Source organism: Cyclopterus lumpus, chromosome 1, assembly GCF_009769545.1.
Source record: "Cyclopterus lumpus isolate fCycLum1 chromosome 1, fCycLum1.pri, whole genome shotgun sequence".
In the NCBI taxonomy this organism is placed as follows: Eukaryota; Metazoa; Chordata; class Actinopteri; order Perciformes; family Cyclopteridae; genus Cyclopterus; species Cyclopterus lumpus.
The window spans coordinates 14,554,165-14,575,228 of NC_046966.1; the positions used below are offsets into that span (position 1 = coordinate 14,554,165).

Consider the following 21,064-nt stretch of genomic DNA (forward strand, 5'->3'; position numbering starts at 1 on the left):
TGCAAATAAGTAGTACTGCTTTTACTTATTTTTTACTTTGTGTCGTTGTGCTAATGAAAGTACATTACACATTAAATTCAGTTTACTCATCTTGAGTACTATTGTCAGTGTAAACAGCTGAATCTCTAGTGTTTTTAACACTAAACACTTATGACTGAAAGCCTGTTACAAACTGCATGGATTGTGAAAGGCACTTAAAGCATCACAAAAGATGCTGTGTTTTTTCTTCCATACTATACTGAGTTTTTCTGACATTCCTTTCTGATATAGACTGACATTTCTTCATTGCATATTAAACTTTGACTTTTTATGCTATATTTTTTTGCTTGACCTACTTTAGGGAATCTACAGCCAGAATCTTGCCTGAGCTTAACATTTCCATACTGTAAATATTCTTTTACCACTACACCATGTTCTAAATAGGACTAAAGACTTTGTTTTCCTCTCCAAGGTGAGTTTTAATTTACATTCATTGCTATCACATAATACATGTAACTTGTCTTTAGACTGTATGGAGAAATAAAACACCTGAAGAAAATATTTGACGGATGAAGAAGTAGACAAATTATCCTTGTAAAAATCTTTGTTTTCGCCCTTTCTTAAATAATAAACAATAGAAAGAAAAAACAAAAGGTCAGATTTGAAATGATTGATTTTCACATTTCATTAATGCAATTCTCATTATTGGCCGACATACTTGCCAAAATGATACATCTGCAATAAGCTAATGTCGACAAATACATTGTCCAGGTTAGAGCTAACTGCAATATTTCTGTCACCTTTAAAAACATACTATCCTTTGAGAGAACGTCAGAGACAATGTAGGTTAATTTGTAAAAAGAACAACAGAGCCATAATAAATTTATACCCATACTGTATTTTATACTTAACAGTGTACGTTTGCCAAAGCAAAATAGAAATATTACTTAAAAATGTATATTGGAAGGCACAGCATCAAAATACAATTTGACATGCAAGTTTTTTCTTTAGAATTGGAGTAAACATTTAAATGTTGACCCATCTGGCCTGCCCGTTGAATACTAACAGCCGTCCGTCACAGGGTGAATACTTAGTTTAGGTGTCGCTGCTTTAAGAGACGTCCTGTCAAAATGGTGAATCAAAATTACTACTGACTTACAGGACTACGGAGAGAGGGAGAAGGGAATGCATTCTCCTCAAGCTCTTGAAAGATCTGACGTTTGTAACAAACATTTTCTGTAAAAATCCCTCTGAACATGAGCTGCACCTGACTTCTATGATAAGCACCCAGAACCGTCCTTTGTACAACAGAGACCAAAACTACTCCTTTACACTGTCAGAACAAATGGCCCCTGTACATAAATATACATATTAAATATACATTCAGAGGAGCAGGGAGAATTGAGCATGCAAATTTGGTCCACTAGTAGTCAGCCAAAACCGAAAGCATCCACCCAAGACTCGTCCTGAGAAACAACACTGACCACTTGGAGTTTTCTCCAAAGGACATGCACAACTGGGGCTGGTTTTTGGCACATTTACGGTAAGTCTATTTTTTTTTTAGTTTTAAATCTTTTTCTAGTAACCACCCTATACACCTTACTGCCTCTCCTCCCCCCCCCCCCGCTAAATCCCTCTCAATCAAGATGGCTATCTAGCACTGTGCATGGCTTAAAGTCTCTTGATACAGATTTTATACAAAGTTTTGGAGGAGCAAAGCACATTAAAATGTTCCAGTTAAAAAAATACAACAATGAAGACTTAATATAAAAGTGGATGTGAACAGGAATGTCCAGTCAGTCCACAGGCGGTGCAGTACAAGCTTGTTATACAGTAGATCTGCCAAAACATAAAGGCCCAAACACAGGCTAATAACCCTGAAATCTATACTGGTTCCAGTTACTGTAGAATGTGCTGTGCAGGTGTTTGATGCTGCCTTCTCCATTCCCGATTTGTGTCTTCGGAGTTTGACAAAAGAAGAAATCCAGTAATACTATTTATTTCCATGAAGTTCTTTTGAAGGTTCATCTTGAAAGTTTGCTGATGACTCGAATGAGGGCGGCGTTCTCATCCTTGAGTCTCTGGTTGTCTGATCTGAGGTCCCCCAGAACCTAGAAAAACAGAATAAAACATTGGTGTTTTTAGCTTTAACACTGATATCAGTATCACAGCTTCCTTGTGCAAGTGTTGCAAACAATAGAATCCTTTGGGAACACAGCATCAAATTATTACACTAAAGCCAATTCTGTACTGCAAGTAATCAGTGTTGATGTGGAGATCAGTACCTTCAGCTCATCCTCCAGTTCCACTGCTTTCCTCTGGAGGGTCAACTTCTCCTGAGAACAATCGGTTGAACGTCACAAACTGAGGTTCTTTCCAGCAAGTCACTTCTATGTTTGACCTTTTGGCTTCATGCTCTGCTGAACTTCTACGGCTGTAAACATGCAATTCTTTCTCTGGTCGTTTATTCTATAACTTGTTTGCTTTTCTACTTATTGCGATACAGAAATATATGTTCTGTTTATATAATAGTATTAAAACAGACTTACAAATCTCTCCAGTTCCAGGAGAGCCGGTCTGTCTGTGCTGCACTCTTGACTCTGCAAGAGAGAGAAACAGTATTTATTCAGGTGACTGAGAATTTAGGGGAGTTGTGTAGTTCTTTAAACTGTATGCGTATAAGAATATAACATACACACACCTGTTGGAGTCTCTCAAGCTCCACTTTGTTTTGGCTGAGCAGCAGCTCCTTTTCTTGCAGCTTGTCCTTAAGCGCCAGGTTCTCCTGCAGCACTTTTAAGTACAGCTGGAGGGAAACACACACACACACACACACACACACACACACACACACACACACACAAATATGTTCAGACGACAATAATCTGAAGATAAACTTCATATGAGCAGATGGAAATGGCAAGGGTGATGGTATTTTTCTTTTCATTTCACTCTCGCGTTTGCTGGATATCACTCCTGTTCTGGTTTGTCTAGATATCAGCTATAATTCACTTTCAACCCTAAGGTGTGTTTTTCAGAAATATGTGAGAAAAGTGTCAGACAAATACCGTTCTGTAGTCAGCTGATAAGTCCCCCAGTTGACTCTCACTGCAGACACACACAAGATACTTTAAAACACCTGATAGAAAATCCTTTACACAATCACAAGCATTGATAAAACTAAAAATGTACTAAGAATGTCCTGAAAACTACAAAGGACTACCAGGCAACCCAGCAGGTGCACAAACAAATACAGAGCACACAGTCATACAAGTTTGAACAATCTTCCCCTGCGGCAATCATTAAAAAAAAATGGGGGGAAAAGGAACATAGGTCATAACATGACTAACATCCAGCTTTTTTTCTTTTTAAAAAAAGGGAAAGAAATCTAGAAGCATAAAACAAGATATATATATATATATATCCTCTGTGATCTTGGTTTGTCTCTAAAATGTGTACAATTTGAATAGAATGTCACAGAGAGGAAAGAACACTCACTTGGAAGTACTCTTACTGTTATTATCATCCAAATGATCATCCTCATTTTCATTCTGAAAAACAAAAAGGCCCACATCGTCAGTTGCACGACACTACAGTGAGAACAGCACTTTGCTAGCATGTCTAATCTGAAATACACACAACAGGGAAGATCACTTAAATTCCATATCTGATATTCAAAGACTGACATTTTGTTTCTCAAGTTTAATTACCTTAAAGTTGTTAAAAATCACCTCATTCGTCTACAGTACAATATGTTTTAGCTTGTGACAGCATTTGTGTTTAATGCATATGCATACAATTAGGTTCAACCCGATAACAAATTAAATAAAAATGTCCACCAGTTTTTGATCCCACGGCAATTACAGTCTATTATCTGAAACCTTTAATCTAGAGCTTGAGACGCAAAGAAGTAGTTTGACCAGTTTCCACCAGATTGAGCCATTTTTTCTCGCCTCGGGGCAAATACATGCTATTTTACAGCTTTCCACTTGGGTTATTGCTGCTCTATTCTGGAGCACTGCTGTGTATTATGGAGCACAACATCAAAGTTGTTGCTAATCATTGATACAGCAAAAGGCTGACCCAAATACATCAACAGCTTAGACTGTTGCCATGGTAATTCACGTCCAAATCATTATTCGATTGCATGTGGGTTATTTTTGTGCTGCCTTGCGTCAGACTCCTGCTCCCTCCGTCATAGTTCATCCCGCAATAATGCCCAGCTTGTTGTCTATTACCTCTTACTTATGAGTTATTCCCTGATGCATACCGCTCTGTTGTGTGTAGAGGGAGAGTGTATGTGCTGTATCGGCTGCTGAAATGTAGTGGAGAAGATAAATAGACAGATATTATATTTTAGGCCTATATGTTGGTGACAGTTTTTATGTCGCTGTAATTTATTCTATGAGATTATTGCACATTTGGTGGTCTTTTTTTCTTTCTTCAAACAAAACCCTTGCAGTCTAGCATAAGTATATAATGACCGCAAGTTTGATGAAAGCATGACATCTTGTGTTTTTGTCTCCCCCATCCCCCAATGCACAGGCTGACAAAACGTTCCCACAGCTGTACATCGGCCTGAGATCTGTTCCTCTGACTGAGTGAAAGATGAGAAGCATTTTCCGCTTGTAAAAGGAGGAAGTTCTTTCACTTCTCCTCTGTATGTGTGTTTTTGTAGGCGCACCTAAGCATCCATTATGAGAGAGATACAGTTACACAGCCCTTTACAGGCAAAAGTGAGCCAACCTGTACCTTCTGGTGAGGCAATTTTTATGAATAATAGTGTAAAAAAAGAAAAGAAATCTAAAATAAGTTGTGCTTAATAATATTTCCTGTGTAAAGTTAAATACATCAATCTTGTGCACTTTGAGAGCAAAATTAAGAGCGAAAACAATTGTGTGCTTGATTTAGCATTGGTGAATGGTAACTATGTACATTTACTCCAGTACTGTACAATTTTGAGGTACTTGTACAACATAACACTAATAAACCATATTGTATAACAGTATATAAAGGATCTCAAATAGGCTCCACCTTCACCAACATGAAAAGGGGATGAACACAAATATTCATCAATAATTAATAATCCACTGATATAGGCCTACCATAAATATAATATTTGAAAAATTTCAATACTTTTTTACTTTTACAATGCGGCACAGAGAGCACTACCCTGGGAGGCAGCGAAGTCCGAGCGATGGGTGCTGTAAAGCTGGCATGGCCGAAGCTACGAGCCACTTGCACTTTACTTTTTCCGAGCTAAACTAGAGCCGGTGACTGCGCATCGCTGCGGAGGAAATGCGCCAGCCAGCCAACCCATTGAAGATTTTCAAAAGTATTCAAGTTCATTATGATACTCTGTCGGGGTAGAATAGCATCGTAGAATAGTGTTTCCCATTAATTACCAAGACTGTGGTGAGCTCTCTGCCATGCTTGAGATGATGTAAGGTTGGTTTCTTTCTTACCTCTCCACCTGGCTGAACGATGCCAGTGGAGCGTCTCTCCCTCCTTCCTCTCCTCCTGTCCTTCACTCCTAGACGCTTCTCTCCCTCCGGCTCCCCTTGGCTCACCAGGTCTGTATCTGAAACACATGGAGGTTGGCAAAAATAAGAATAAGAAACATGGATAGAACACAATTTGCTTGACAGATGGGTCACTGGAGCTCAGTTAAGGATTAATCTAAGCACCTATTCAATCGGTTAGATTGGTTTCCAAATTTAACTTTCAATAAAACCGGAAGTTGTATCATCTTTGACCTCCGTTTCTACTTCAGATCTCTGCAAGTTGAAAGTAGTGAGCTCAATTGACATGAACAAACACCGAAATGCTCTGTTTGGCTTAGAGAGCAAATGTTTCACCGGGTTATCTTTAAAAAAAAAAAAAAAAAAAAACGGCTCTGATGTATTTTACTGATGTAACAGGCTGATTGATTCATGTGAACATGGTGTCAAAACATAAAGAAGACGTCCACTACCCACGACAATATGAATATACAGTGCATCCGGAAAGTATTCACAGCGCTTGACTTTTTCCACATTTTGTTATGTTACAGCCTTATTCCAAAATGGATTAAATTCATTATGTTCCTCAACATTCTACACACAACAACCCATAATGACAAAGTGAAAACAGTTTTTTGCAAATCTATTAAAAATAAAGAACGAAAACATAACATGTACATAAGTATTCACAGCCTTTGTCATGACACTCAAAATTGAGCTCAGGTGCATCCTGTTTCCACTGATCATCCTTGAGATGTTTCTACAACTTGATTGGAGTCCACTTGTGCTAAATTCAGTTGATTGGACACGATTTAGAAAGGCACACACACCTGTCTATATAAAGGTACCACAGTTGACACTGCATATCAAAGCATAAACCAAGCCATGAAGTCCAAGGAATTATCTGTAGACCTCCAATATATATATATATATATATATATATATATATATATATATATATATATATATATATTGAGGCACAGATCTGGCGAAGGGTACAGAAAAATTTCTGCAGCATTGAAAGTCCCAATGAGCACAGTGGCCTCCATCATCTGGAAATGGAAGAAGTTTGGAACCACCAGGACTCTTCCTAGAGTTGGACGCCCAGCCAGACTGAGCGATCGGGGGAGAAGGGCCTTAGTCAGGGAGGTGACCAGGAACCCGATGGTCACTCTGACAGAGCTCCAGTGTTGTTCTATGAAGAGAGGAGAACCTTCCAGAAGGACAACCATCTCTGCAGCACTCCACAAATCAGGCCTGTTTGGTAGAGTGGCCAGACGGAAGCCACTCCTCAGTAAAAAGCACATGACAGCTTGCCTGGAGTTTGCAAAAAGGCACCTGAAGGACTCTCAGACCATGAGAAACAAAATTCTCTGGTCTGATGAATCAAAGATTGAACTCTTTGGCCTGAATGCCAAGCGTCATGTTTGGAGGAAACCAGGCACTGCTCATCACCTGGCCAATACCATCCCTACAGTGAAGCATGGTGGTGGCAGCATCATGCTGTGGGGATGTTTTTCAGCAGGAGGAACTGGGAGACTAGTCAGGGTTGAGGGAAAGATGAATGCAGCAATGTACAGAGACATCCTGGATGAAAACATGCTCCAGAGCGCTCTGGACCTCAGACTTGGGCGACGGTTCATCTTCCAACAGGACAACGACCTGAAGCACACAGCCAAGATAACAAAGGAGTGGCTTCGGGACAACTCTGAGAATGTCCTTGAGTGGCCCAGCCAGAGCCCTGACTTGAACCCGATTGAACATCTCTGGAGAGATCTGAAAATGGCTGTGCACCGACGCTCCCCATCCAACCTAATGGAACTTGAGAGGTTCTGCAAAGAAGAATGGGAGAAACTGCCCAGAAATAGGTGTGCCAAGCTTGTGGAATCATACCCAAGAAGACTTGAGGCTGTAATTGCTGCCAAAGGTGCTTCAAAGTATTGAGCAAAGGCTGTGAATACTTATGTACATGTTATGTTTTCGTTCTTTATTTTTAATAAATTTGCAAAAAACAGTTTTCACTTGTCATTATGGGTTGTTGTGTGTAGAATGTTGAGGAAAATAATGAATTTAATCCATTTTGGAATAAGGCTGTAACATAACAAAATGTGGAAAAAGTGAAGCGCTGTGAATACTTTCCGGATGCACCCTGACAGATAAACCCCACCTTTCAAAACTATCCAGAAGAGCACTCCACCCATAATATACAACATGTTTATATTTGGCTAGTGTTACAGTAAATTGAAGTGACTCTAGGGTGTCATCCTCACTCACCCCTTTCAGCAGGTGTGACAGTAACAATTGGGCTGACAGGCTGGATGTTGCGCGGCGGTGCATCTGCGGCTTTAGGCACAGTCTTCTCTGCTTCTTTCAGGTCTGTCAGAGTCACACCCTGCCAGCACAGAGCAAAACAAATCACTCAGAGGTCTCAAGAATTAAAGTATTGATGCAATGCATCATCTGTAACTCAAAAGGTTTACGGCATGATGCTGCAGTTACAGTCACACAAGTCCTGGAATAATCAAATTAACCACAGCATTGTCTTTTCAATTAAACTTTTTGTTTATCCGATCCGATCTTGCTGGGTCGCATTAACTGTCAAGTCTGTAGGGAGTCTCTGTTTTGCATCATCTTCCCGTCCTGAGCCAGAGGAGGAAAACCGGGGCTGAAGAAAAGCTAAGACAGGCTGTCTGAGTTGTGTTACGTTAATGTTGATGAAAACCCAACGATTACAGATTGTGTTGCCTTTTATTATAAAAGATGTTTTTGAACATGAAATGTGTTTATCACCAAAATTAGAGTAGTTCTGTCAGCTGCTATTCTTCAATAAAACAGGTAAACTTATACTACAGAAGAGTGAGCCGAAAATGTACTGAACATGGACATAGAAAGGAATATATATATATATATATTAGCTTCAAGATTTGTTTGCAGCAATATATTATTCAACCTATATTATTAAAATGTACTTCTCTTGCAACTCTAGAAACTATATTTTTTTAGATTGAAATACAAATAAATTACCTGTAACACATGTTTTTTGCACATAATAAAACTGATGTGAAGAAGTACCTGTGTGGAGCGACGAGAACGTCGCATAAGCCGAGAGCGAGCTTTCCTCTGAGACTCAGACTCTTCGTCTCTGACTGGAGCCTGGAACCTAAACGAAGCAACAAAAACAAATTACATGTAACAAACTATTTCATACATTTTAACCATGATTATGTAACATGTATCTGTATCTTGTTTTTGTTTTTTTTATAAATAAAAGATCTGTTTGGGGACAGCTTTGAAATATTGTTTTCCTTAAATACAAAAGGTTTTGTGTTCCTGTTCAAACCACTGAGTTGTTTCTTACTTGCGCCTGTCAGTGTTGGGGGTGTTGGGGCTCTCAGCTGCGGCACCCCTCGTCTGTGGGGTTGGTTGGACTCTGGCAGTGCGGTTTGCCTTGTCCTGCTCATGCTCCTCCTCACTTTTCTCCTCTGGTGTCTGAACCATGCAAGACAAGAAAAAAGGATATTGGCTGAAATGTAATTAAATGTCCTCAATTCAATATATTTGACATACCACATTATGGCTTTTTTTCCGATTTCATAATATTCATAATATTGTTCTTGGTCATTATTTGTTCTTTACACAATGATTTCATTTTATAGAACACTACTGTTGGTTGCTCTTGTGCATTATTTATTATTAATATTATTATTTATTTTCTGTTTTTACTTGTCTGGTTTGAGATAATGTGGAACTTGTATACATGTAAAATAAAATGATTGAAAGAAAGAAAACTACTGAAGGAAATTGAACAAAAGTCAGTCAATATTCAGCGTAAAACTGAGGCAAAATCCCAATCCAAACAACAACTATTTTATCATCAAACTGCCAGGATTTTCTTTTAATGAGTTGTAATGACATAAACTGGGATGGAGCAAATTTAAATGGCCTTTTTAAAATAGCAGTTGTTTTTTAGAACACAACTTTATTATTTACAATTTTTCTGCTGTGCAGAGAATGTGTTGTGAATATTAAGGACAAGAGCAGAAAAGGGCGATTGAAAAAACTAAAAACAATTTTGCAATGTGTTATCACATTTAGTCTTTTTCATGGTGTACTTTATATAAAACACTTGGCTGATGTGCACCGTGATTTGTACCTTGTCGGCAAGGCTAACTGTAGATGGGGTCAAACTCTCAGGACTGGACACGGTGGAGCTTTCTTTGAAAAGAGAACAAGCATCTTTTGGAAGTAGCACAATCACAGGCATTTACAGAGTATTTGGTACTTTTATCAACACAGCAACAGGCTTACCAGGGCTGCTCTCTTTCTCCTCACTCAGCTCCAGACTTCCCGAAACACCCCTCTCTTTAGACTGGTCCTGCACATTCATCTTGTCTTTACTACTCATCCTGCACACTGAGCTCCTTGAAGACATACAATGAGGACAGATGTTGGCACAGAGGGACCTTATTGGGTCACTGCAAGTAGGTATTATAACAATCTGTATTATCTTTATGTAATTAAATAATATATGTAGCTATGACTGGCATGTGTATTTGTTTTAAGTTTACGCTTAATACCGGTCAGGGAAACCTGCCTTGTGTGTTCACAGGTAGAAACAATGAAAACGTTTTTAATTGAGAAACATTTAATTTATGACAAGTTACAGTTGGACACTAACCTCCGCCGTTTGTTTGGTGCACTTGCAGGGGGGGAGCCTGGTTGGTTTTGCTGCCTGTCCAATATGGACTGTGGAGAAAGAGAGAGAGAGAGACAGCAGTTAGTGCTTTTCTTTTTATCACAGAGTAAATGCATGTAATGCCAGGTGGGACGACTGTGGGTCAGTGGTTAGCAGGTCCGTCTTTCAATCAGGGGGTTGGCGGTTCAATCCCCGCCCTAGTCGATGTGTCCTTGAGCAAGACACTTAACCCTGAGTTGTTCCCTGTGTCTACAGTGTATGAATGTAACATGATTGTAAGTCGCTTTGGATAAAAGCGTCAGCTAAATGACATGTAATGTAATGTAATACCAGGTAAAGACAAACTCTCTTACATTTGCTTGTTTCTGTGATAACTCCTCCAGGAGCTCCTCAATGCTTTCATCAGCGACATCAAATGGTGTCTGACCCTACAAAGTAAGAAACAACATGACATGACAAAAAAAAAACGCATGTTAGATTTACAGGACAAAGTTCCTCTACAAATGATCTAAATGTAATGGTAAATGAAAGAACACCAAAGATAGAAGAATGATGCAATAGGAAAAGCTTTCGTAAATATTTTGGGACATACCGCATTACTGCGAGCCTCCATATTACACAGCTGTTCAGCAAGGATGCGACAGGCCTCCCCCTGACCCCAGTGTGCTGCGGCATGGAGAGGCGTCCAGCCATCAAAGTCCATAGCTGACACATCCAGCCCACACTGACACAGTATCCTAAACAACAGCATAACTGTATGATACACTATATGACAAAATATAGACTTCCTGAAGAAGAAATTCACATTTTAAGTTAAAATTTTATATATATCCATTCTGAAAAAATTAGGAGATGCTTACTTGAGAGCCTCTAGATAGCCTTTGGCTGCAGCCACATGCAGTGGGGTGGCCCCGGTCCTGTGGTGTTTTACATCAGCAGGTGGGCCCTCAGTCAGCCAGGTCCGGGCGTCTGTCATTATCTGTTCCTCCTCCAGCCGCTTGGCTGCATCCAAGTCCACACCTGGACACAGACAGAAAATGTCAAATGTGTCTCTTCTTTTATCTTTGTTTACACTATGAGGCATTCTATTTGGGAAATTATTAGGGATGAATCAATCATAATTCTCTCTCTCTCTCTCTCTCTCTCTCTCTCTCTCTCTCTCTCTCTCTCTCTCTCTCTCTCTCTCTCTCTCCTCTCTCTCTCTCTCTCTCTCTCTCTCTCTCTCTCTCTCTCTCTCTCTCTCTCTCTCTCTCTCTCTCTCTCTCTCTCTCTCTCTCTCTCTCTCTCTCTCTCTCTCTCTCTCTCTCTCTCTCTCTCTCTCTCTCTCTCTCTCTCTCTCTCTCTCTCTCTCTCTCTCTCTCTCTCTCTCTCTCTCTCTCTCTCTGGCACAAACAGAAAAAATAAAACCTGTGCTGGTTTGTAGTTTCTGACAAAGAAAGAAACCCACCTGTATTAATGGGGCAGTCTAGCAGGCATCATAAAATAGATTAAGCACAAACAAATAATGAAGTGGACTTTTAAAAATGGGTGCGTAGCTGTCAAAGGACAGCACTCACCCTGTCTCAGAGTGTAACCCTGAAGGAGCAACTCAGTGGTCTCATCCAGAGCAATGTCCAGTGGAACGTCACCATCACAGTTCACAGCAGAGACAGACGCACCTTGCTGCAAAAGAAAACTGTCAGAACAAACATGGACAGAGTGAGAAACCATTTAACTGCAGAAACGTGTAAAGTATACACAAGGACAACCCATTCTAGATAGACACAACTAATTCTATCACATTACCTAAAAGGCATTATTCAGAGAACAAGAGCAAATGGTGCATCAACTGCTAAATTATTTGAGCTGCATGCTCAAATGATGCCAGCTTAAATGTGCCAGGCCAGCCCACTTGTGCTTCAGCTGACTGCCAAACAGGAACACAATGTTAGTATTGTCGAATACACAAATACTCTGGCACCCACGCTGCATTCTGACGTCTCCAAAGTGTCAAAGAGTACTGAATTACACAGCTGTTACACTATTGTAGTCCGCTAACTGTAGATACATATATTACTCACTCTGCAATGTCATGGTAACCGCAGGAGGCAGCAACATGCAGAGACGTCCATCCCTCACTGTCAACCTGGTTCACGTTGGCACCATGATCCAAAAGGAAGGACACTATCTCCATGCTGCCATCTATGCAGGACTGTGTAGAAGAGAGAAAAACAAAAAGTGAAAAATAATAAATATTTCTAATTCATCTTAGCATCAACCAATAATATTGATTAAACCCAAGAGGAGAAACTGCCTCACCTGGTGGAGAGCAGTTATTCCATCGGCATTGGAACAGTTGATAATTTCTACCGCATCCTCCCCCTTCCTTGTTTTGGTTTCTTTAGCCTCCTTCAGCATCAACTGGGCCTCTTCTGTGTCGCCGCTGGCACAGGCAGCCAGGAACTCTGCAGCCCTGTCAAACCTCACGTTTTTCCTAAACAGAGGATACAGTGAGCTAGATGACCTCTCGTTAGCAGTTTTGCCAATATAAAGAAGAAACATGTCATCTAGCACGAGTGACTTTCATGCAGAGACAAAAAAGAAACACCTTACAACACAGTTGCAGTAGCATAAAGAGGTTTAATTACAGGTTGAGGATGGGAATATGCTATGGATTTGTTTGCTATGGCTTTGTTCCTGCCAACAAATCCAATGAAAATATTGAAGCCAACAATGCATTTTCCCCATCTCTTAATATTTTCAGAAATCCCGACTATCAGTGGATCTTTGCAGTCCAAATGATGACATATATACAACGTCTATTTTTAAAAGGGCTAAATAATTCCCCAAAACAGCGGGACAGTCTTTTTCAAAAAACAGTCAAACAAAAGTAAAATATGTATTTCTTGGGGACTTTTCCCAATTGTGGATTTTGGTGAACTAGTGAATATTTAAAGCTGCAGGTCAGTTTATGTGTAATCGATTCAAAGTAAACTATAGTAGCCTATTTTATGTTATTGAAGGGCCATGTCACCCAATGCAACAGTGACCCTAACAATTGAGGTCTTCTAATGTCAGTCCCAAAAATGACAATTTGTGAAAAGTGAATAAGCAACACGGTGCTAGACAAGCAGACCCTCACCAGGACTGACTCTTAAGAATGGCTAGCTAGTTAGCTAACACAAACACTACACACTATGGCCACTGACAGTTGTGTAAATGTTTTTAGCTGAAGGGGGCTAGAATAATGTACTCAAAGACATATAGCTCGTGTTATTTTGTCCAAGCACAACATTCCTGATTTAGCAGGTATTCAGATGTTAAGCTAAGCTAGCTGGGTGTTAGCCGGCCATTATTGTAAAACGTTTCGACGAGACGTTTTCTCACCGTCGTTTGAGGAGGGGACTGATTTCATCTGTGCCTACACACACTGGCTGGTCCCGAGGCGGGTCGCTAAACTGGGCCTCCGGCTCCCCTGCTCCGTTCTCGGCATCGCCCCGCCACCTCCGCCTGGGCACGGCCGACGCTTTGTTGGTGCATGAGCCGGCCCAGCGCTTCAGCTGCTCCCGCCGCTTGGTCCTCGCCGAGTCCCCCATTATTTATCCGAGGAGGAGGACTGTGTTTTTAAAAATAAAACATTCACTGGCAGGGACCGACACACCCTCCATGTGTATACTTCCTGGTTCTTGCTCTCTAGCTCTGGATGTGGAGGAAGCCTCGGCTCGTGTTCGTTGGGGTCGGGAGCGCGCAAAGCTGCTCAGGCATGTCGTCTGTCTGACGTCACCGCCACTGTTCTTCAGCACACTGTGTATTGAGTAGACAGCAGAGCGATATAAGGAGTAGACCATAGATTGGATATGAAATAGTAGAGCACATAATGATTTTAGGATGAATTAGACTATATGGTCTGTGAATAGACCATTGGACCTGTATATAAGGCAGAGGGGAAATGCGGTAAAGCTCCATGTCTGGGAAGTGTGCACACACAGTTAGCAAAACACTTCGTGACATTGTGATTCTTGTCAGACTCGGTTTAGTTTTATCTTGAAATAAAATCCACAATAAGAGTATCCAAAGTGAATAAATAACAAGACAATAGGAGCCACTCCTTCAACTTTGTTCCGCTTCATAAATGGTGCCCTATAGAAAGTGGGACTGAACTACTGAAGGATCTTACTGTCTGATGGGAAGCCTTAAGCTTTGAGGATATTGAGCAAGTTCCTCCTGCCTGCTTCCCCATATGGAGACAGCAGGGCCATTTATTGAGAATACATAAACCGCATAACCTGTACATAATTGAGTTAGCAGTTGAAATATGCAACCTTTTGCCTTAAGGTAGTAAGCGAGTCATGTCTCCATCCTCATTGACTGTCTACAACTAGCCTGAGGCTGGGATAACCAGCATTCATAAAGCCACCATAGGGATTTAAAAATAAGCAGTCTGTCTCATTAAAAGCAAGGTCGCTGTTAATCTGTGCTACAGGATGACTTGTTTTTTTGCTCTATAATGTGGTTGGTAATGGCCCTAAAATAATCACTGGTGAAGAGAGGCAGGTAAAGATTTGTATGCAAAGTGCACCAGACAAAAAAAAGTTCTGCATAATATATCAAATTTATCACATATCCCTAATACAAAAGAGTTGTATATTGTAGATTTCCATAGGTAAGCAGGCCAACAACAGGTTATGCACATATGTTGCTCAGCTGCATTGACTTACAACTTGAATTTACCTCCATTAATTTGTCCAAATATGCATTCTGACCTGTGTACCAGTGTTGATTTAAACAATCAATGTCAAGCGCTAACTCTTCGATAGCTTGTAAACATTCCAACATGAACACAGGGTCAAATTCCATGTCAATTTTTTCCTGTGGCTCTCTGTGCTCAGCAGTTCAACTCTACAGTCTGTGACCAACAGAAATCTGAGAGCCATTGTTGGAAGTAAGTAAATACCTCATTTGCATTTATTTGTGCCGTTCCAATCTTGGACCGGTGAAAACTATGAACTAGTGCACGTGTGACAGAATATACTGTATCCTGAAGATTTTCCCTCACTTGTTTTGATGGTGGTGGAGAGCTTTGTCTAACAAGTCGCTCCAAAATCTCCCATGGGTGTTCCATTGGGTTGCATGGTGACTGTGAAGGCCATAGCCTATGATTCCCATCATTTGGGCCCTATATGGAGGCCTCATGTGTTATGTTTCTCCACCTTATTTAGGTTTTCCCTCTAATAGTTAGTATAGTTTAACATAAAAGAGGAACTTGGTGGGTTGGGTGTTGAAAAACTGATCTGTTGAATGTAGTTTCAACATATAGGCTTCTTGTTATTTTTACAAATGCATATGAGACTATAATAAATAACTTCTATGATGTTTTTCGTTGCTGCCACTTAAGTCTGTCAGAGTGTAATATCTGCTTTAGTGTTCCCTACAGTTGTTACTTTGCTACAACCCTCCACTGTCATTCTCTTATGGAAACAGAGTGAGAGAAACAATACAAAGGTATCATTAAACTTTGAAAGTGTCCTCTACAGCACATAGCCCAGGATATTCTGAAATTCAGTTATTGTGAAATAAGAAAGCCCATTGAGAGGTATTTCACTTCATTATCTGATTAGCAGCTTCCTCTTACATGTTACATGTCTTTCATATGGAACAACAAGTTACTAGTTTCCTGCATCTACACATGTTTCAGAATGTCTCGGCCCTCACACAAAGCAGTGCACTCCGTCCCACCTTACACTCTGACTCGGCTGGCACGAGAGTGGCTGGCAGAGGACACACCAAACTTTGACCTGGCAGGAGTGTGCGTGGGGTCAAAGGAAGTCGAGGCACAGTTGCTGTGTAAAACACCAAACAGCATCCTGGCAGGGAGCCCCTTCTTCACAGCAGTGTTCACTGAGGTTGGCTGCACCGTGGACTGGATTCATCAAGAGGGAGCTGAGATTGGTTGGTATTACACATTGTCTTCCAAAGCACCACGATATTAGATTAGATACATTTATAGATCCCGAGAGAGGAAACTAGTTTGGTCGTTTGGACAAAAGATGCACCAGTCAGACAGCACCAACAGTCCACATATCAAAGCCACACCGCCACTAACAATAAATGACAAACTAGCACATATTCCACGAGGACATCAATGTAGCTCAGGAGCCCACCGAGCCATTAAATTAAAATCAAAATATAAGTGATGCTTCTGAAAATTAAACCAGTAAAGTAGCCAATACATCTTTAAAAAATCCTAAAGATTACGTAAAGAGTACAAGTACATCAAATAAGATCATCCTTTTTTATTCCTACAGCGGGACATTTGCAAGATTACAGCAGCAGTGTGGAAAGTTCAAATGAACAAGAGACAGAAAAAAACATGATATAATCGGACTGAACTTCCACTGGATCTAGAAGGACACAGCTGGCCGTCTTGACTAGTCGGTTCAGTCTCTTCTTGTCGGCAGTCGTGATGCTGCTGCCCCAGCAGACCGTTCCATAAAAGATGTCTGCCACCAGTCGAAAAAAGGTTCTCAGGAGTGCTACCTGTACTCCAAAAGACCTGAGTCAGCAGATAGAGTCCGCGCTGTCCCTTTTTGTATTGTGCATTTGTGTTGCCTGTGCAGTCCAATTTATTGTTCAGGTACCCAGGTACCTGTAAGATCTCACCATCTCAATGTCCATTCCCTAGATGTTCACTGGTACAGCAGGAGAGTGTTTACAACGGCAACATTAACTCAGCCAGGGAAAACTGTTTGCTGTCAGAGCGGTTTAGAGTCTGAGGAAATGAAACTTCTGTCATCAGGGGGCACAGAGAATTTAACAGAAGATGTTACTGAGTTGCATTACAAAATGTTATACAGTGTACTGACTAAAAGGTCAGAATATCTCAGTTTCTGCTGCATCAGTTTTGAATATTCTTTTTAAAAATGTGTCTCTTATGGGGCTTCCAACTTAATGACAGTGCAACATAAAATAGTTGGAGTGCCCTTTAATCCTGTTCTTTTCATTGGTTGTTATTATCTTTACTGCAGCATAAAACAAGAAACTAGACCCTCAGCTCTGATACAAAACATTCAAATACATAAAATCTATACAAAATCTTCCTACTCATTTCAAATGAGCTTAGTTTCCTGGGGAAAAATAACCTGAACTGTGCCTTTTTATAAAGCAATAATACAAAAAAAATTACATTTCGTATTAATATGAACCCCAAGATATTTGTAAGAGCAGTAGAAACGATTTCAACCTGCCGACATCTGGTAATAACTCAAGATGCGTCTCGCTCCTTTTTCAAAGGTCAATGACTAGCTCCCTCGTCTTACACATATATGGTTTCAGGAAATGTACGTTACTTAAGATCAATTAGCATTAAGTTCTAGCATGACTCTCTTGGCTGATGTTTCTCAGTGAATGTCTGCACACTACCTGAAGATCAACCTTGACAAGACCAAGCTGTTTTTCCTTCTATGGCCTCTTTATTGCCACTGAGAACTCTGTGGTTTCCCTGACTCGAAATGTGAGCAACCTGGGTGTGACACTAGATGACCAGCTGTCTGTCATTATCCACAACATCAGGACGTCCATTCTCCGCTCATGGTGTGACACAGGTTCTGGTCCAGGATCTTGTCATCTTGCACCGATATTACTGGTACTTGCTACTGGCTGGTGTGCGGCATGTGCCATCTAATCTCTGCTGCTCATCCAGAATGCAGCGGTCTTTAACCTAGCCAAGTTCTCCCGCACTACACCGTTACTCCGTACCCTGCATTGGTTACCAGTGGCTGCTAGAATGTGATGGTTATGGTCTTTGTCTCATCCAACAGGTCCAGATGCTATTACGCTGACTGCTGTGGTGAGAGGCCCAGCCAGGTGCCTCCTCCTCGGGGAAAGACCGGCTCTCAACTGCCTGGCTCGGGCCTCGGGCATCGCCACACGCTGTTCTCGGCTCCAGGCAATGGCAACAGCGAAAGGCTGGCATGGAGAAGTAGCGGGCACACGCAAAACCACCCCGGGCTTCCGTCTGGTGGAAAAGTATGCCATGCTGGTTGGCAGTGTGTCCATGCATAGACAGGACCTGAGTGGAATGGTGATGCTGAAGGACAACCATGTCTGGGCATCAGGAAGTATCACACAGGTGGGCGGCTGCACCATAGATCGGACAATGTTTGTTCTCACAGCTCATTGAGAAATTAACATAACACAAACCTCTACATGTTAAGCATGTTCACAAGACAAAAAGGGGTCATGATGTTATATTTCATTTGAAAAGCAACAAAATACATGATTTCTAAATGTATTGAAAGTTGACAAAACTTTAAAAAAGTAGATAATTAATTAACCCTCTGTTTATAGCATTACACTATTTTACTTTTGAAGTAATCTATTTAAATGTATTTGGGTTCAATTAATCACATTTTATGTGCAATTTTGTACCTCAAAAACACCCCACCGACTGATCAAAAGACAGTCAGACATTTCCATCACTAAAACCATAATAAAAACTACATTTAGGTTGTTCACATTCAAATGTGCATCTGAAAGCTAGAAATTGTATATAGGATAGGTTTCCTATGTTCATAAAAGTATAATCTTTCCATTTCTATAGATTTTTAAATAAAATGTTCACCAAATGTAAAGCATTCAAATATTTTACTTTGGAGACCATCAACCTGACTTTGTTATTTTAATTGTCCTCCTTTTAAATACTTTTATTAATACTTCAAAATAACTACTAATAGGTTAAAAAAAGTCATGGATAGGCTTCCTTTATACAGTGTATGTATGAATACTTATGGTCTTGTGTTGCAATCAAGTCTGTTTTTAGGAAGTTTGGTTTATGTTGCAGATAGACAATGTTTGACAGAGATAGACATATGTCCTAAAGTCTGATGTGTTTACAACACATGCAACAAAAAAATCCACCCTGTTTGTTCTCCAGGCGGTGAAAGCTGCCCGGTCGGTGTCTGGCTTCAGCAGTAAGATCGAGGTGGAGTGCCGCTCTGCAGAGGAGGGCAGAGAGGCAGCTGGAGCCGGAGCAGACATTGTTATGCTGGACAACTTTCAACCTCAGGTAAAAAATATCAAAATAACACTTCTTTTAATTGCCTGGTTTGAACTCACCCTGCCACTGAACCACTATATGAGACAATACATCCCTCCTCCACATGTCTATCACCATAGGAGCTCCATGTTGCAGCTCATGCCCTGAAGGAGGAGTTCCCAACACTACTGATCGAGGCCAGTGGAGGAGTGACTCCGGAGAACTTGGCGACGCATTTATCCCCACATGTGGACATCATTTCTCTGGGCTGCATAACACAGGGATGCCCAGTTGTGGACTTTTCACTCAAGGTTCAAAAGCCTGTTGTTAACTCAAGCCTGCAAGAATGATGACCACCACAAAAATAATGTACACAGTGGCCCACTGATTGAATGATAATATGTGTGAAATATTGTTCTGATTGTGTGTTCAGTTTATTTCCAAGAATAGCTACGATTACAGTTAACTTCTGTTTCTAAAGCGTGAGAAACAATTCACATCCTGTTGGCTCACTGTGTTATCAGTCATTTGATAATAATAAACAAAATAGAAACAAGCTTGTAATTGCTTCACTGGTAGGGCCGTCTAGGCTCATTGACAATTTCATGCAGTTCTTCAAAAAGCAAAATATGCAAAGCTGCATTAAGGAATAGTATACATACGTTATAATAAGACAACTAAAGAAATTAAGATGATATTATAGGCTAGCAGGCAACCTACAATTTATAACCAAACTTTTTTCTTTTCTTTTTTCTTCTCACTATTAGAATTATTTTCTAATAGTAGTGTCTAGCCACACATATAAGTTTGTTTCAGTTTTACAGGTTTTGAGTTTTAACATCTGCTGACACCCCAAACACAATGGAGGGGAATGGTGCTCACATCATTGAAAAAAAATAAAACAACAACATTTCTTTCCAGAAAATATGTCCAGATTATTCTTGTATAATCTACAGACATCACAGGCAGCCAAAATGAAACCAAAACCCCCACGTTCTGTTTCAGAGGTAAAGATCAACATAACTTTACTCAAAGTATGTTGTGAGCTGTTGGTGTTTGTTTAAATGTGCAAAAAAGGCAGTAAATGTTTGCTAATTTTAATACATTTCCAGGAAAAAATGGGATAAAGCCAAGTTAAAAATGAGTGTTTAATTATGTTGACATATTAGAGTCAAAGGTTTTTAAAGAGGGAGAGTTTGGGATTCATTTTAGTTGTACTCCTATACTATCAACAGCATTAAAAACAACTCGCCATGTTTTTAAGAATACAATGTTCTATAAATCAGACTGAATGGTACAGTAACAAAGTAAAAACATATACCTATACATAGGAATGAATGAATTGTCATCGACTGGATGACAACAAGGTTCAAAGGGCCAAGTCTTATCATGGTGCTCAAGATACTCTCAGCTGTGATCGGCTGCAGGTCACAGTTTTGCTCACTTGACTTTAAGTCTGTGCTAAGATCTGGAGGAACATAGGTTCTGGGCATTACACTTGAACTTGTTCTTTAAATGTTGACTCTTAGCTTTGTTCATAAATAGTTCATAAAAATGGGGAAAAGATCTACCTCCACGAACAAGTGTGGGTCAATCGATAAGGTATTCACTCGTAAAGTAAAGGCTAGTTCAGAGTCAGGTCACATTCTGAATCAGCGTAGACTTTGGCTATCAGACAGGACAGTTTTAGGGGTGAGGGTGCCAGTAGGTGCTGTATTGGTTTCAGACACTGTGTTAGTATTAACACAGAGGGAGCGTTATTATTTAGTTAACAATTCAAGCTGTGAACAAATGTCTATGGCTTTGATTTATAATAAATTTAATGTTATAATCATAATTACTTCAAGTAAGTGTGTTAATAAAAAAAACATTTAT

At 40.3% G+C, this 21,064-nt stretch overlaps 2 protein-coding genes across 2 annotated transcripts; one reads left to right on the forward strand and one right to left on the reverse strand.

The window, feature by feature from the left end:
• Positions 1-857: 857 nt before the first annotated feature.
• ppp1r12c (protein phosphatase 1, regulatory subunit 12C) lies at positions 858-13,905 on the reverse strand. The gene is made up of 20 exons (XM_034548612.1): positions 13,543-13,905; positions 12,475-12,649; positions 12,237-12,367; positions 11,733-11,851; positions 11,037-11,196; positions 10,769-10,913; positions 10,530-10,604; positions 10,159-10,226; positions 9,789-9,901; positions 9,634-9,695; positions 8,839-8,969; positions 8,553-8,640; positions 7,755-7,872; positions 5,445-5,560; positions 3,478-3,530; positions 3,048-3,087; positions 2,681-2,785; positions 2,529-2,579; positions 2,265-2,315; positions 858-2,090 (listed from the first exon to the last, which is right to left on the reverse strand). The coding sequence occupies exons 1-20, from the start codon at positions 13,749-13,751 to the stop codon at positions 2,004-2,006; spliced, it is 2,097 nt and encodes a 698-aa protein (XP_034404503.1). The 5' UTR covers positions 13,752-13,905; the 3' UTR covers positions 858-2,003.
• Positions 13,906-15,851: 1,946 nt separating this feature from the next.
• On the forward strand, positions 15,852-19,539 carry LOC117736001 (nicotinate-nucleotide pyrophosphorylase [carboxylating]-like). Its single transcript, XM_034540970.1, has 4 exons — positions 15,852-16,104; positions 17,973-18,283; positions 19,088-19,219; positions 19,330-19,539. Exons 1-4 carry the CDS (start codon positions 15,852-15,854, stop codon positions 19,537-19,539), a joined length of 906 nt encoding a protein of 301 aa, XP_034396861.1.
• The last annotated feature ends 1,525 nt before the right edge of the window (positions 19,540-21,064 follow it).

Coding starts and splice junctions, on each gene's coding strand:
- ppp1r12c (XM_034548612.1), bottom strand. CDS start 13,751: ATGGGGGACTCGGCGAGGACCAAGCGGCGGGAGCAGCTGAAGCGCTGG. Junction 2,580..2,680: donor AGCTTGAGAGACTCCAACAG/GTGTGTGTATGT, acceptor TCTCTCTTGCAG/AGTCAAGAGTGCAGCACAGA. Junction 2,316..2,528: donor TCCTGGAACTGGAGAGATTT/GTAAGTCTGTTT, acceptor GATTGTTCTCAG/GAGAAGTTGACCCTCCAGAG.
- LOC117736001 (XM_034540970.1), top strand. CDS start 15,852: ATGTCTCGGCCCTCACACAAAGCAGTGCACTCCGTCCCACCTTACACT. Junction 16,105..17,972: donor TCAAGAGGGAGCTGAGATTG/GTTGGTATTACA, acceptor CTCATCCAACAG/GTCCAGATGCTATTACGCTG. Junction 18,284..19,087: donor CATCAGGAAGTATCACACAG/GTGGGCGGCTGC, acceptor TTTGTTCTCCAG/GCGGTGAAAGCTGCCCGGTC.